This window comes from Crocuta crocuta, unplaced genomic scaffold (assembly GCF_008692635.1).
Source record: "Crocuta crocuta isolate KB4526 unplaced genomic scaffold, BGI_CrCroc_1.0 scaffold35, whole genome shotgun sequence".
NCBI lineage: Eukaryota > Metazoa > Chordata > Mammalia > Carnivora > Hyaenidae > Crocuta > Crocuta crocuta.
Genome location: NW_027530625.1, coordinates 2,447,009 through 2,460,771, shown reverse-complemented (window position 1 = coordinate 2,460,771; position 13,763 = coordinate 2,447,009). Strand labels below are relative to the sequence as shown.

At 35.8% G+C, this 13,763-nt stretch overlaps 1 protein-coding gene across 1 annotated transcript in view; it reads left to right on the top strand.

Annotated features, from left to right (window-relative positions):
- The window catches only part of PPP6C (protein phosphatase 6 catalytic subunit), a 36,600-nt gene extending 22,837 nt beyond the window's left edge, over positions 1-13,763 (top strand). Inside the window, exons 3-7 of the mRNA XM_077768221.1 lie at positions 3,585-3,650; positions 4,665-4,806; positions 8,739-8,818; positions 8,986-9,195; positions 10,336-13,763. Coding sequence (XP_077624347.1) covers positions 3,585-3,650; positions 4,665-4,806; positions 8,739-8,818; positions 8,986-9,195; positions 10,336-10,584 — 747 coding nt within the window. The 3' untranslated portion in view covers positions 10,585-13,763. The remainder of the gene's footprint in view (positions 1-3,584; positions 3,651-4,664; positions 4,807-8,738; positions 8,819-8,985; positions 9,196-10,335) is intronic.

The following is a 13,763-nucleotide window of genomic DNA, read 5'->3' as shown; positions in this document are numbered from 1 at the left end:
CTCAGTCTGCTGTATACATACAATGGAGTTGTGGCTATAAGACATATAATATAGTGACAGCCTCATGGTGGTGGACTCAAGTTTTCAATTCTGTGTTTTTCATCTGAAGACTCAGATTTTGTCATTGGCAGTAAATATTGTCAATTGGTTTCCTTGAAATGACTGGCCCACTTCCTTCACTATTGCAAAGATGCTTGCCAGATACCCATAGTTTGCCATTCATTATCTCGAGTAAAAAATGTTTTCCACCAAAAAAGAGGCTACTTAAGCTTGTGACATATCTATGCTATCACTCTTTTTTTTTTTCATTTTTTTTAAGAAAGAGAGAGAGAGAGCACACAAGTAGGGGAGGGGCAGAGAGAGGAAGAGCGAGAATCTCACTAATAGCACAGAGCCTGATGCAGGGCTCGAACCCGTGAACTGTGAGATCATAACCCGAGATAAAATCAAGAGTCCGAGTTGGACATTTAAACAGCTGAGCCACCTGGGTGCCCCAAGGCTGTCAGCTTCTGGTACTTAACGACTTTTCTGTTGGTGTGATATTAACAAATATTATTTTTGGTGATATATAATGAAATATCATTTCTGTTTTCCAAATGACCAGTGTGTTAGCTACTAAGAGTGTTAGACCAGTTTGTCTTCTATCAGAGTAGGAAAAGACCACTTACCAAATTTTGATATATTAAAAGAATATGCACCTTTATTTCTAAAAGTTCTTAAAATACTCTTCCCTTTTGTAAAATAAAAATATCCCAACAGTTTGAATGCAGAGGCAGGTTATGAAAATCTAGCCGTATTCTGTTTAGCCAGACATTAAATTTGTTTTTCTCTTGAATACCATTATTTATTTTTCATTAGAAATCTGTGTATGTTACCATTTAATAAGTTGTTAGTGATTTAAAATATTAAATATTAAAAATGATTAGAAACATTTCTAATATGGTTAATAGCAATTGATATAAGGCTATATAAGCAAAAAACTTTTGGGGGACCTCTGATTTTTAAGTCTATGAATTATGAATGTTCCTGAAACTAAAAAGTTTAAAAACTACTGAGCTAGCCACTGTTTTCCTTGCCTCAAACGATAGACTAAAATCCACTTCTCAGGATTGCCTTCGTTTTAAAATGAGAACATTTATAGAGTTTCTGTGATGTGGGAAACATATAATAGATGGTAGAAATTCTTTGTGAAAGGATGAGGTGAGCTTCCAGTAATGTAGGACAAGCTTGGTTGTCTTCACATGTTCTCAGTAAATGTTTATTATGTTAATTAATTCTGGACTAAACTTCCTTGATAGAGTAGGAACTGTTGGGTTCTTAAAGCAGAATATTTGATCGTCTCTTAAATGTATATAGGGTAAATGGGAACTTAAAAAGGTTTTATTTAAGAACATTATTTCTATAAACATCAGTAGAAGAGTTAAAGGACACTTCCACCATACTTTTACAAAAGCAACTGTTTTATAAAACTTTTGCATGTTTCTGTTCTCTGTGTGTATACATACTCAATTTTTACATAATAAAATTGTGTAGTTAATTATAGGTCAAGTTTTGTGTTCCATTCTTTTCCCTAATTGTTTTTACATTTTGCTACATAGTTTCCATTGTAACCATTATTATTTAAGAGAAATTTTGTTAATGTTTATTTTTAAAAGAGAGAGAGTTGAGGAGGGCCAAAGAAAAAGGAAGACAGAGAATCTGAAGCAGGCTCCACGCTGTCAGTGCAAAGCCTGACTTGGGGCTTGAACCCATGAACCGTGAGATAATGACCTGAGCCGAAGTTGGATGTTCAACTAACTGAGCCACCCAGGCATTATAATCATTATTCATGATTGGTCCAGGCCTTTGAGTTGGTAGATCATACTTTGTTAAAATAGTGTCTTACGTTAGTCATGAAGGTTGTTTCTTTGTTGTTATAAATGATGTTGTAACACATTTTCTATATTTTCACACAGCAGTTATTTATTTCTTTTACTTCTTACTTTTTTTTGCCCTTAGGATATAGTCACAGAAGTGGAAATACTAGGCCAGAATGACACAAATGTGTGTGCACACACACCCACACGCACATATTTTTACTGTTCATATTATCTGTGTATATGTATATAAATACTATGTAAATGATATGTACATATATCGTATATACATCTGTGAGATGGGGATTGAGAAGTATACTCTCAGAGAGGGTCTTTACGTAGTAGAAGTGGACAGCAAATACTTTGGACAAAAGTTTACCACTTGACTGAGAGTGAACATTTGTTTCATTTATTTGCTTGCTAATTTTAAGATAGGAAAATTTAATTAAAAAAATTTTTTTAATGTTTATTTATTTTTGAGAGAGAGAGAGAAACAGCGTGAGCAGGGGAGGGCCAGAGAGAGAGGGAGACATAGACTCTGAAGCAGGCTCCAGGCTCTTAGCTGTCAGCACAGATCCCGATGCAGGCCTTGAACCCACAGACTGCAAGATCATGACCTAAGCCAAAGTCGGATGCTCAACCAACTGAGTGATCCTGGCACCCAAGGAAAATTTTATTTTAAAGTTTTTCAAGTTTTTCTTAACTCTAAGCAAGTAACAACTATTCAGATTTATGAAACATTATTATAAAGAGTAGTGCTTTATTTCTTTTAGTAATTGACATTTAAATTTCACTTTTGTTCACTGTGATTAAGATTTCTGTACTGTTTTAAGTGTTAGAAATTTAAGTAATAATTTTATTATCAAGTGTAGAAGATAACTGTATAGGAAATAATTAGTTGTAGTTGGTACAATATATTACAGTCAATTTCTTTAATTCAAAATCCTTTCTTAGAAGAACTGTGAAGTTTTTAGCAATTAGGATGAAGATAATCTAGTTGACTGAAGTTACCAAACGATCAATTTATCAGTTTCCAATTTTCAGTCAAATAGAACACGATGAAATATAGAGTTCTGTTTTATTAATTACTGAGAAGACACTCCACAGCTATAGAGCCTGAAGGCACACATCTCCAAAGTAGAGTGTGGGAAGGTAGGTTGATTTGCTCTTCAGGATACTATGAAGTGTCATGTAAATTCATTCTTTGAAAGAAATTCTTATCCCCTTGTTTTCTTACCTTCTGTGTCATTAAAATAGATATTGAGTATGTGGTGGAGTGGTTAGGTTAGCTTATTGACAGGTTAGATAAATGATCAGTTACTTCAAATTGTCAAGTGATGGGGCCCCTCGCTGGCTCAGTTAGTAGAGCCTGCAACTCTTGATCTCAGGGTCGTGAGTTCAAGCCCCATGCTGTGCATAGAAATGACTTTAGAAGAACATTCTCTAGTGATAGATGGGGAAATAAATGACAGAAATTTGAGGGGGAAGGCCTATAATATTAATGATCTAAGAATGTCTTTAATGGTAATTGTGAGATTTATTTTAGTGCCTTTTTTAGGCTTGAGAGCTGTGTGCTTGGCAGTTTTGCTTACACTTAATTTCTTTTTATAAGTGTAAATATTTGAGGTTGTCTTAATTAAATGCTTCTTTACACATTTTGCTCTCAGTTTTATTATTTTACTCCTTCACAGGAATTTGTAATCAGCATATATTGCCTTTCTTTTATAGTTTTATGACCTTTGTGAACTATTCAGAACTGGAGGTCAGGTTCCTGACACAAACTACATATTTATGGTATGTAAATCCCAGTGATACCAAATACTTACTAAAATGGAAAGGATCTGACTTGTTACATGTTAATTACATAATTATTTCATTGTCATGTGACATTTACTATTTAAATATATGAAAAGGTGATTCTATATATTTTTTTACATTTTGCCATCTCATCTAGTTGAAAATAATTGCGTTAGTATTGCTGTGTGCATAGGACTGGGTTGTAACCCTACAACCATTACAAGTAATGATTGGCAGAAAAATAGCCCAGAACCACAGATTTAAGACACAAATCTTCAATTTACTGTTATTTTATCACACTTTTTTTGAGCATTTTCATCAGTTATTAATTTGTGGATTGGTGATTATAGGCACATACACATTTGGGACTAAGGTGGATATTTGCTTAATTTCCTTTTGGAATATAATGTTACTGTTGAAATTTTTCCTAAATCCTGTCATTTTCCTTCTAAAAGCGTGGGTCACTTTCCTATTCTTTCAGCTGTTTTCCTGTTGTTCTAATATTGCCCCCAGTAAGACATTAATGAGAAGTGTTCATTAGTATGGCTTTACATAGTTGTTAAATACAAAGCTGAACCCAGAACAGTGGTATAATTATGGTATCTGCTTTTACAAAAATACTATTTCTTCAATTTGGTAAATTTTTTTGATATAGTAAAGTGATTTTTAAAATTCATTTAAAAATTTTTGATTCACACATGACCTTTTAGGAACATCTGCTAGTGTAGGTGATAGAGAATTGGGAAAATGATGATTTTGTAGGGAGGATCCTTGAGAGAATTGTACAGCAGCTTTCTGCAGTGCTGTTGAATCCTAAACTAGCACAGACATTTAGTAGAAATAGCGTATTTACTTCAATTTGAATTTATTGTTAAAATCCAATATTCAAATAATTCAATGTTTGACTCTTCATTTTTGTTATTTTTGGCTGGGTCTCTGAGTTTGTACACTTTGGTGTAGTTTAAAAAATATTGTTGCTATTGTTTCTAACTATAAACTTTTATTTTACAGGGTGATTTTGTAGACAGAGGTTACTATAGTTTGGAGACCTTCACTTACCTTCTTGCACTAAAGGCTAAATGGCCTGATCGTATTACACTTTTGCGAGGAAATCATGAGAGTAGACAGATAACACAGGTGTATGGATTTTATGGTAAGAGCTTCTATTCTGATTGTTTCTTTTTCTTTTTCTTTCTTTTTTTTTTTTTTTTTTGAGAGTGAGAGTGTGTGTGTGAGTTGGGGAGAGAGAAAGGGAATCCTAAGCAGACTCCATGCTCAATGTGGAGCCTGATGTGGGGCTTGATCCCACGACCTTGGCATAATGCCCTGAGCTGAAATTCAGAGTTGGATGCTCAACAGACTGAGTCACCCAGGTGCCCCAACTTTCTCAGTCTTTAAATCTTCCTCTTCCCCTAGTTAAACAAGAACCTTATCATGGAGAGAGATTATCCTTTTTTTTTTTTTTAATGTATATTTATTTTGAGAGCGTGAGAGAGTGTGAGCAGCATGTGAGTGGGGTAGGCATAGAGAAAGAGGGAGAGAGAGAATCCCAAGCAGACTCTGCACAGTCAGCACAGAGCCATAGTGGGGCCCAGTCTCATGAACTGCGAGATCATGACCTGATCTGAAATTAAGAGTTGGATGCTCAACCAACCAGGTGCCCCTGGAGAGAGAACTAGTATTACCTTTTTGGTGTACATCTTTCTAGATGAGTGTCTCAAAGTGTAGTCAGTTTACCTCATTGGAATCATCTGAGCTGCTTGTTAAAAATGTATACTGTTGGACCCCACTGAAAACCTTTTGGAGTGGGAATCCTAGAATCTGCTAAAGGTGAATGTTCTGCTCTTGAACGTTTGAGAACGTGGGGTGCGTGGGTGACTCAGCAGGGTGGGCGTCCAACTTCAGCTCAGGTCATGATCTTACAGTCTGTGGGTCCCAGCCCCATGTCAGGCTCTGTGCTGATAGCTCAGAGCCTGGAGCCTGCTTCGGATCCCGTGTCTCCCTCTCTCTTTCTCTTGCCCCTCTCCCACTTCACTCTGTCTCTTGCTCTCTCTCAAAAATAAATAAACATTAAAAAAAATTAAGAAAAAAAAGAAAGTTTGAGAACCTATTCTATATATATGTATATATGTGTGTTTGTAAAATATTTGTGTGTGTACATACCTGCTTTTTTCGCTTAATGATGTGACCAGCCTTTTTTCACTTCATTGACATTATTTTTATAGTTGCATCATATTATGCTATATGGATGTACTATAATTGATTAAACTAATACCTTTAACATTGAATATTGGAGTTGTTTCTAAGTTGCTGTTACACACATAGCTGAATGAATATCCTTTTACATATATAAAATTATGTATGTATGTATGTATCCATCTATCTGCCTGTGTGCTCGCTCCAGAGAATGCCAGGACTTGAGGGGTCAGAAACAGAACTTAGCTATTAAAGGCAAAATATCTGCTTCTATAAAACTTTTATATGATTGAAAGTTTTAAAAAATGAGGTTAGAGGGAGGCTGGCTGGCTCAGTTGATAGAACATGTAACTCTTGATTATAGGGTTGTGAGTTCGAGCCCCACGTTGAGTATAAAGATTACTTAAAAATAAAATCTATAATGGGCACCATGAACCAATTGATCAGTCTTTAAAGGGGTGCTGACACTATCAGCATGGAGCCTGCTTGGGATTCTCTCTGTCCCTATCTCTCTACCCCCCACTCCCATCTTATGTATGTGCACACGTGCTCTCTCAAACTTAAATAAAATACAGTCTTTTAAAAAATGAGGTTAGGAAGCTCTTTGAAGAAGATAGACAGCAGAACTGTTGAGATTATTAACGTGAAATTTCCTTAATCACAATTGAGGTGGATATTAACATATTTGAAAATATTTATCTCATGATCCTTTAGTTTTAGATTCTATATTTTGGATTCTTTTTTGTCATTATAAAGATAAGCTAAAAAATAAAGTAAACTCTTACTCTTTGATTTGTGAGCCATTACGACTTATTAAGTGGAGAAATTTTGATAATTTATTGTTTATATGACTTTGTTATTAGTAAGTGAAAAGTTAGATGGCTAATATTTGTCTCCTTTCTATGAGTTACTTCTGGTTTCATTCACAGAATACCAGGTGTCATTTGTTTTGTTTTTTAGAAAGTTTTTTTAATGCTTTATTTTAATTTTTGAGAGGCGGAGAGACAGAGCATGAGCAGTGGAGGGGCAGAGATAGGGAGACACAGAATCCAAAGCAGGCTCCAGGCTCTGAGCTCTCAGCACAGAGCCCAATGTGGGGCTTGAACCCACGGATGTGAGATATGACCTGAGCCGAAGTTGGACGCTCAAACAACTGAGCCACTCAAGTGCCCCCCAAGTGCCATTTGAAGTAAAATTTTTTGATTCTTGCAAGACAGTTAATAGTTTGCTTTGGATAGTACATACTGTGGTATTAGTAAAAGCAACTGACTCTAAGATTAATATTATACGTATTATTACACCCCAAAATTTGACCCACTTTTTTTATAAGTTTAATTTTTTTTAAATGTTGGTTTATTTTTAAGAGAAATAGCGAGCAAAGCGTGAGTGGGGAAGGGGCAGAGAGAGGGAGACACGGAATCCGAAGCAGGCTCCACGCTCTGAGCTGTCAGCACAGAGCCTGATGTGGGGCTTGAGCCCACGAGATGTGAGATCATTACCTGAGCCGAAGTCGGAAACTTAACCGGCTGAGCTACCTAGGCACCCCAATCAACTTTTTTTTAAATGTTTATTTATTTTTGAGAGAGCTTCCACTTGCGCCTGAGTGGGGGAGGGGCAGAGAGGGGTAACAAAGGATCCTGATCAGGGGCTTGAACTCATGAATCTGCCAGCTCATGACCTGAGCCGAAGTTGGACACTCAACTGATTGAGCCATCCAGGTGCCCCTGACCAACACTTACCAATGCAGGGCAAAAAAAGGAGGAGAAGGAGGACTTTTTTTTTAAGGATGACATTTTAATCAAGATGCGTTCACCGAAGGAAATGACAACAGCATAACATTTAGTATTGAATTCTCTTGTTCCCAAGCTGTGCTTATCTATGGTTTTGTTTAATGGCAGGAAGCCCACTAACTCCTCAGGTGGGAGATTTTAGTCATCATGGAACTTAACATTGATTTTAAAGTAGTAAAAATGTCCATTAATTATATTGGGCCTTCAGTTCACACTGATAAATGTACACTGAGCAGTTATTATGAACCAAATGCTTTATGTATGTATGAAGATGAAAAAGACAAGATTCCCATCTGCAGGCGCAGCTCAGTGTTAGTGCTCTCATGGTGAGTTTACATAAGGATCCTGTTTCACACAGACGTGTAATTTAGAGAATCCTGAGGATTGACCATACCCTGTAGTCTTCTATATCATTTCAGCTCTACTTACAGTAACAGTGATATGTTAGCTTTTTCAAAATTAAGGAAGAAGTCAAAGAATAGAACTTCCATGGTATTAATTGAAAGAAGAGATGTATATCCTATTAACTGTTGTAGACATGAGAGAAAGTATGTAAGGACCTGATTGGCAGTCTGTCTTCCAGTGATGACTGTGGGTGTACTTAGTGGAGCTCAAGTATTTCATTGCACAATTTGCAGAAGTCTCAGAGGAGATAACGTAGGCCTGAGAAATGTTAAGATGGGAATTACCCATGCTCCTGTAATTAAGGGTTCTCTAATTAGTTTACTCTAGTAGAATAAGGTGGTCGTATTAAAGAAATTACTCAGCTTGATAGAATTGTCCAGTGTGAATAACGTACTAGACAAAAGCATTTGTTTTGGGTTATGTGAGCTTCATATTTAGCTCTTCCTGATTATAGCATTTTGATCATCAGCTGATTTGTAGGGCCATTTCTGGAATGAAAAGCAGGACCGCATTCTTAGGCTAGTTAAACACGAGTCTTCTTCATGGCTCTACATGGAAGACCTAGCAGGCTTCAATAAGTGTCATAATTTGCCATCCTAGTTTAAGCTAAACCTCTTTATTATTGGATGTATTCTTTATTTTTATCAGCAGATTCAGAATTTCATTAATGAGAACTCTTCTGTTTCTTTGATAGATGAGTGCCAAACCAAATATGGAAATGCTAATGCCTGGAGATACTGTACCAAAGTTTTTGACATGCTCACAGTAGCAGCTGTAAGTTTATGTAAACCTTTGTAAAAGCTTAAGTATTTTCCTACCAGTAACACTTTACATACTTCTATCTAATTGCCATCTTATATTGTTGTCATTAGCATTATTGATGAATTTAGATATGACTGGGTTTATTATTATACTTTCAACTCTGTTATCCTTTTTGCTAGTTAATAGATGAGCAGATTTTGTGTGTTCATGGTGGTTTATCTCCTGATATCAAAACACTGGATCAAATTCGAACCATTGAACGGAATCAGGAAATTCCTCATAAAGGAGCATTTTGTGATCTGGTTTGGTCCGATCCTGAAGATGTGGATACTTGGGCAATCAGTCCCCGAGGAGCAGGTTGGCTTTTTGGCGCAAAAGTCACAAATGAGGTAAAGCCAATTTTTTTTGGAAAATGGTTTGTTGGTTGCTAATAGACTACATAAAGAACTCTAGTAGCTATAGGTAACAACCGTCTACTTCTCAACTAGCTTATCATGCATGTATGTCTCTCTTAGTATCCACTTGGTAATATGTGTAAAATAAATGTTTCTTTTCTTTCAAATATTGCAATTATTAAGATAGCCAGGGCAAGATAGACACGCACGTGCGCGCACGCGCACACACACACACGTATACAATTTTTCCTATATTTTTTAATTAAGATGTAATTGACGTGTAACATTGTATTAGTTTTATTTAAAAAATTTTTTTAATGTTTTATTTATTTCTGAGAGAGAGAGAGACAGCATGAGCAGGGGAGGTCAGAGAGAGAGGGAGACACAGAATCTGAAACAGGCTCCAGGCTCTGAGCTGGCAGTCAGCACAGAGCGCAACACGGGGCTCAAACTTACGAACCGTGAGATCATGATGTGAGCCGAAGTTGGACGCTTAACCAGCTAAGCCACCCAGGCGCCCCGTGTTAGTTTTATATGCACATCATGATGATTTGATGTGTATTTATAGTGGAAAACCAACTTTTTAGGTTCAGTTGTTTCCAATTAAAAAAAAAATGCTCAGACTTTATGTACACACGTAGGGATGAGCTTATATAAGGAAGTAATCCAGTATAATGGAATGAGAGAGCTGGGTTCAGCATAATTTTAAGTAAGTTATTTATGCTTTCTGAGCCTCTATTTTCTGAATTTACAAAAGAAGAATGGTAAATCTCAGAATTCTTTCAAGTATCATACTGAAACCTCAGTAAATGATAGATATTAATGACAATATATTTATTATTATACTGTAAAAACTTTTTTCATAGCTGCTAGTACTTATAGAATACTTTTTGTCCAGAAACTTCTCATTAATTATGTGACTGTATGATTTCCATAACTTAGGCCAAAGCCCTGTATTTGTGTGGAACTAACTGGAATTAGTGGGGATAGCTAGCAGAACGGGTTCTGTAATCCTGAGAACTCTAGTAGTAACAGGATTTCTATTTCATTAGATACTATTCTTTTATAGATGTAGATGTAATATGAATTTTTTTTTATGTGCTGGTTACTTAACAAAACCTTTCTAAATTGCAGTTTGTTCATATCAACAACTTAAAACTCATCTGCAGAGCACACCAACTAGTGCATGAAGGCTATAAATTTATGTTTGATGAGAAGCTGGTAACAGTATGGTCAGCTCCTAATTACTGCTATCGTTGTGGAAATATTGCTTCGATCATGGTCTTCAAAGATGTAAATACAAGAGAACCAAAGTTATTCCGGGCAGTTCCAGATTCAGAACGTGTTATTCCTCCCAGAACGACGACGCCGTATTTCCTTTGAGGCCTTCGCCCATCCTGCTGACCCAGTTTTCTGCCCTCTTCTTACCCCAACTTTCGTGTATTACCCTCTTCAGTATACTTTTTATCAAGCACTTTGCTGCTGAAATGCTGCCTCTTGCCTTTTTTTAATTTTAAATTATCTAAATTTATTGTTTGTTACGGTGTCTATAGCAATGTTTTTCTATCAATTTTCTCCCCCATCCCATCCCCATCTTGGACTCATTTGAAAAGACTTGAGAAATGTCTTAATACTCACACTGCTGCATGTAGCTCTTGCTTATTTACTGGTCTGGGGGAAACAGGATGTGTTTCCTCTTTTTAAAAAGCCAATTGACAGAACAGACTACACCGAAATGCTCCTCCTTTTGTATCATTCAGCCTTTTGTTTTAGTTTGGTAAGTTTTAAGAAATTTCAGCAGCAAAGTTGTTATTCAGTGGGCACGATGGACTGCAGATGCCTCGAGTTATGTATACCTGTCCCAGCTGTAAACGTCATTGTCCTTTGTTGGATGATATTTTAAATGGATATAAAATAAATTGGTCTAAAGGGCTGCCCTCCTTGTTGTGTTTTTAAATTTTAGTTAAAACTGCTACAGCATATGACTTTGTACAGTAAGATAATTGTATTGATCTTTTTTCAGATTCCTTGTATTTTTTAATAAAGTACTCTTAAATAAAACCCAGATAGGTTAAAGTGTTAGAAATTTTAAACAGCTTACACTGTTAGTTTAAAGTTCTTCTTTTTCACCCCCCCTCCTAATCAGAGTTCTTGATCCTTTGGTTATTGAGTTTAAAACTTCAACTGAAATTCAATACTATTTATTTAAAAAAAAAAATCACTAAACTGTGCCTAAAGAACATAACTGCCATATTAATGTTTTGGTTTATATTCTCTATAGTAATAGAAAAATATTTAATACTTGTAATGCTGATGTGTTCATTTGATACCAGTTGAGTAGAATGTGATCGATCCAGTTTACAATCTATCATGAGTATCATTAAGTAAAGTCTGTGTACTTTTCAATAGGAATCATTCTTCTCTTGCTGTAACACTTGACCTTAACTTTTAGAAAGTGTTCATTTTTTAACTGCAACTGGAAAGGTTGAAAAGTCAGGACTCTTGTATTTGTGAACTGTAATTGGAAGCAAAATTTTAAAAGTGTAGGAAGAAACAAATTGTCCTTTTTTTGTAAAGGTCTGTGAAACCATGTTTTGGCTTTGTGTAAGTAATTTGAATATCCAAAGGGTGTGATGATCAGTTCTTTATATGCAACTGTCCACTTAATAAGGACAAGTGTCCCAGTGTCTCTTATGACTCTGGTCATAAATGACATTGGAATTTACTATTTTGTGAAATAGTTGGTATCCCTTTACTACTATAATTAATTTTTGTCATTCCAGGAAATCTTTGTGAAGCCAGCCAGTTAATAAAGCACTTTAGTATCTGTTCAGGTAGTTTTGAAAACCAACTTTTCCCCTTCAGGATAAGAACTTCCAGGTTACCTAAAAATGCAATAAAAATCTTTATAGTCTAAGCTTCTTGGCACATAATTTTTCATCAGGGGTTTTCTTTTATTAAATGAGCACAATAATGTTTTGATTTTTTTTTTTTTCCCGCAACCACCTAGCTCCTTGTTTAGGTTTTAATTGTATAGCTATATGAAAGATGTGGCTAAGACACTTGCTGCACACACTTGAACTGTTGGGTCAGTAGCTTTGTGTTACTGCCCTGACCCCAGTGTAATTCAGGGGGAAAGGTATTTTTATCTTACAGGGATATGTAGCTATGTATTTTACTAATTGTGAAACACTGGAAATTAATGATGCAGACAATTTGGTGTGGTCTTTGAACAGCTCTCTGCAGTATTTTTTTCTGTTACCATAAATTGTATTTAAGTGCTTGCTCCTCTGCTTTTAAGTTGTACCAATAAAATCGGTAACCTCAGCCCTCCCTTCTTCCCATTTGACACTCCCTAGCTCAGATTGATGTAGTTGTTTTAGTTATCCCTGTAATGTGACCTTTATTTTTAAGTCATGGTGTACTGCATTTGTTTGTCACTAGCTGGGCATGTGCCAATAATATTCTGTCCATTCCTTAATTGCCATCTCTATTCTGATTTTTTTCTCTTCAGCTGAATAACGGCTTTTTTGCATGAAAAAAAATAGTTTTTACTATTAGACATGTAAAGGGAAGAGAGAGTGAATGTATTGGACTTTGTAAGCCTAAAAGGAATATTTGGATCCCTCTACTAAATAAGGGCTATGTACGATATAGAGTAATCATGTAGTGGAAGACACTTGCAAGTCATAGATTTGTAGGCAGGAGAATCTGTTACTCCCTGTATCTAGGCTGAATGTAAAATCCTTTATGTTGTATTAATGGGGGTAATAACTATTTTTATTTGCTGATGATATACTTGGTTTCTAATAAAGTGTCCTAGGCTCTAGTGAGAACTGTCTACTTTTAATTGCCAATTACTCCCTTTTCCCTTTTCCTGATATGCTCTTGGCTAGCTTTTTATGGTTAATGCTTTTTTCTGAAACACCTCACCACTTGAAATGTGTTCATTTGGGTGTGACCCTAAAAAGCCTGGATCAAGAGCACATCTAATATGCAACCTGCATCAGCTCCTACTCCATCTGGATGACTAGAACTGTTGGAAGATTGTGACATCTTAAACCCGGGGTTTTGCTTTTCAAATAAGGTTTGAAATATTGTTCATTGCATTAAGATTTATGTGTTTTTGCTTTGTGAGACCAGCACCAGGTTTTGAAAATGCCTGTATTGTGAAAGCAAATCTGAACTCTTTCTGAGCCTCTTTCGTTGTCAGAAATAGAATTGCTTTCCAGCAGCCTCCAGAAAATTGTGTATCTGGAGTCGAAGAGATTTAACAGCACGAATCCAGATTTTTAAATGTAATTGTTTTTTTTAAATGCTAATGTTTGTAAAGCACCTTCAGTTCCTTGGATGAAAGGTGCTATATTCTCTCAGTGTAAATTAATAAAAAGATTATAGGAAGTTTGTCAGAAAATTTTATCTAATGCATAGTCTGTAGCATGTCCCGGCAAGAAGTTAGCATTTTATATATATATATATAACACAATTTAAATTAAAAATGCTTATTCCTTCACTTGGTTGCTTGACTAGTAAACAGAAGTGAAATTTTTTCTTGTTCTGCA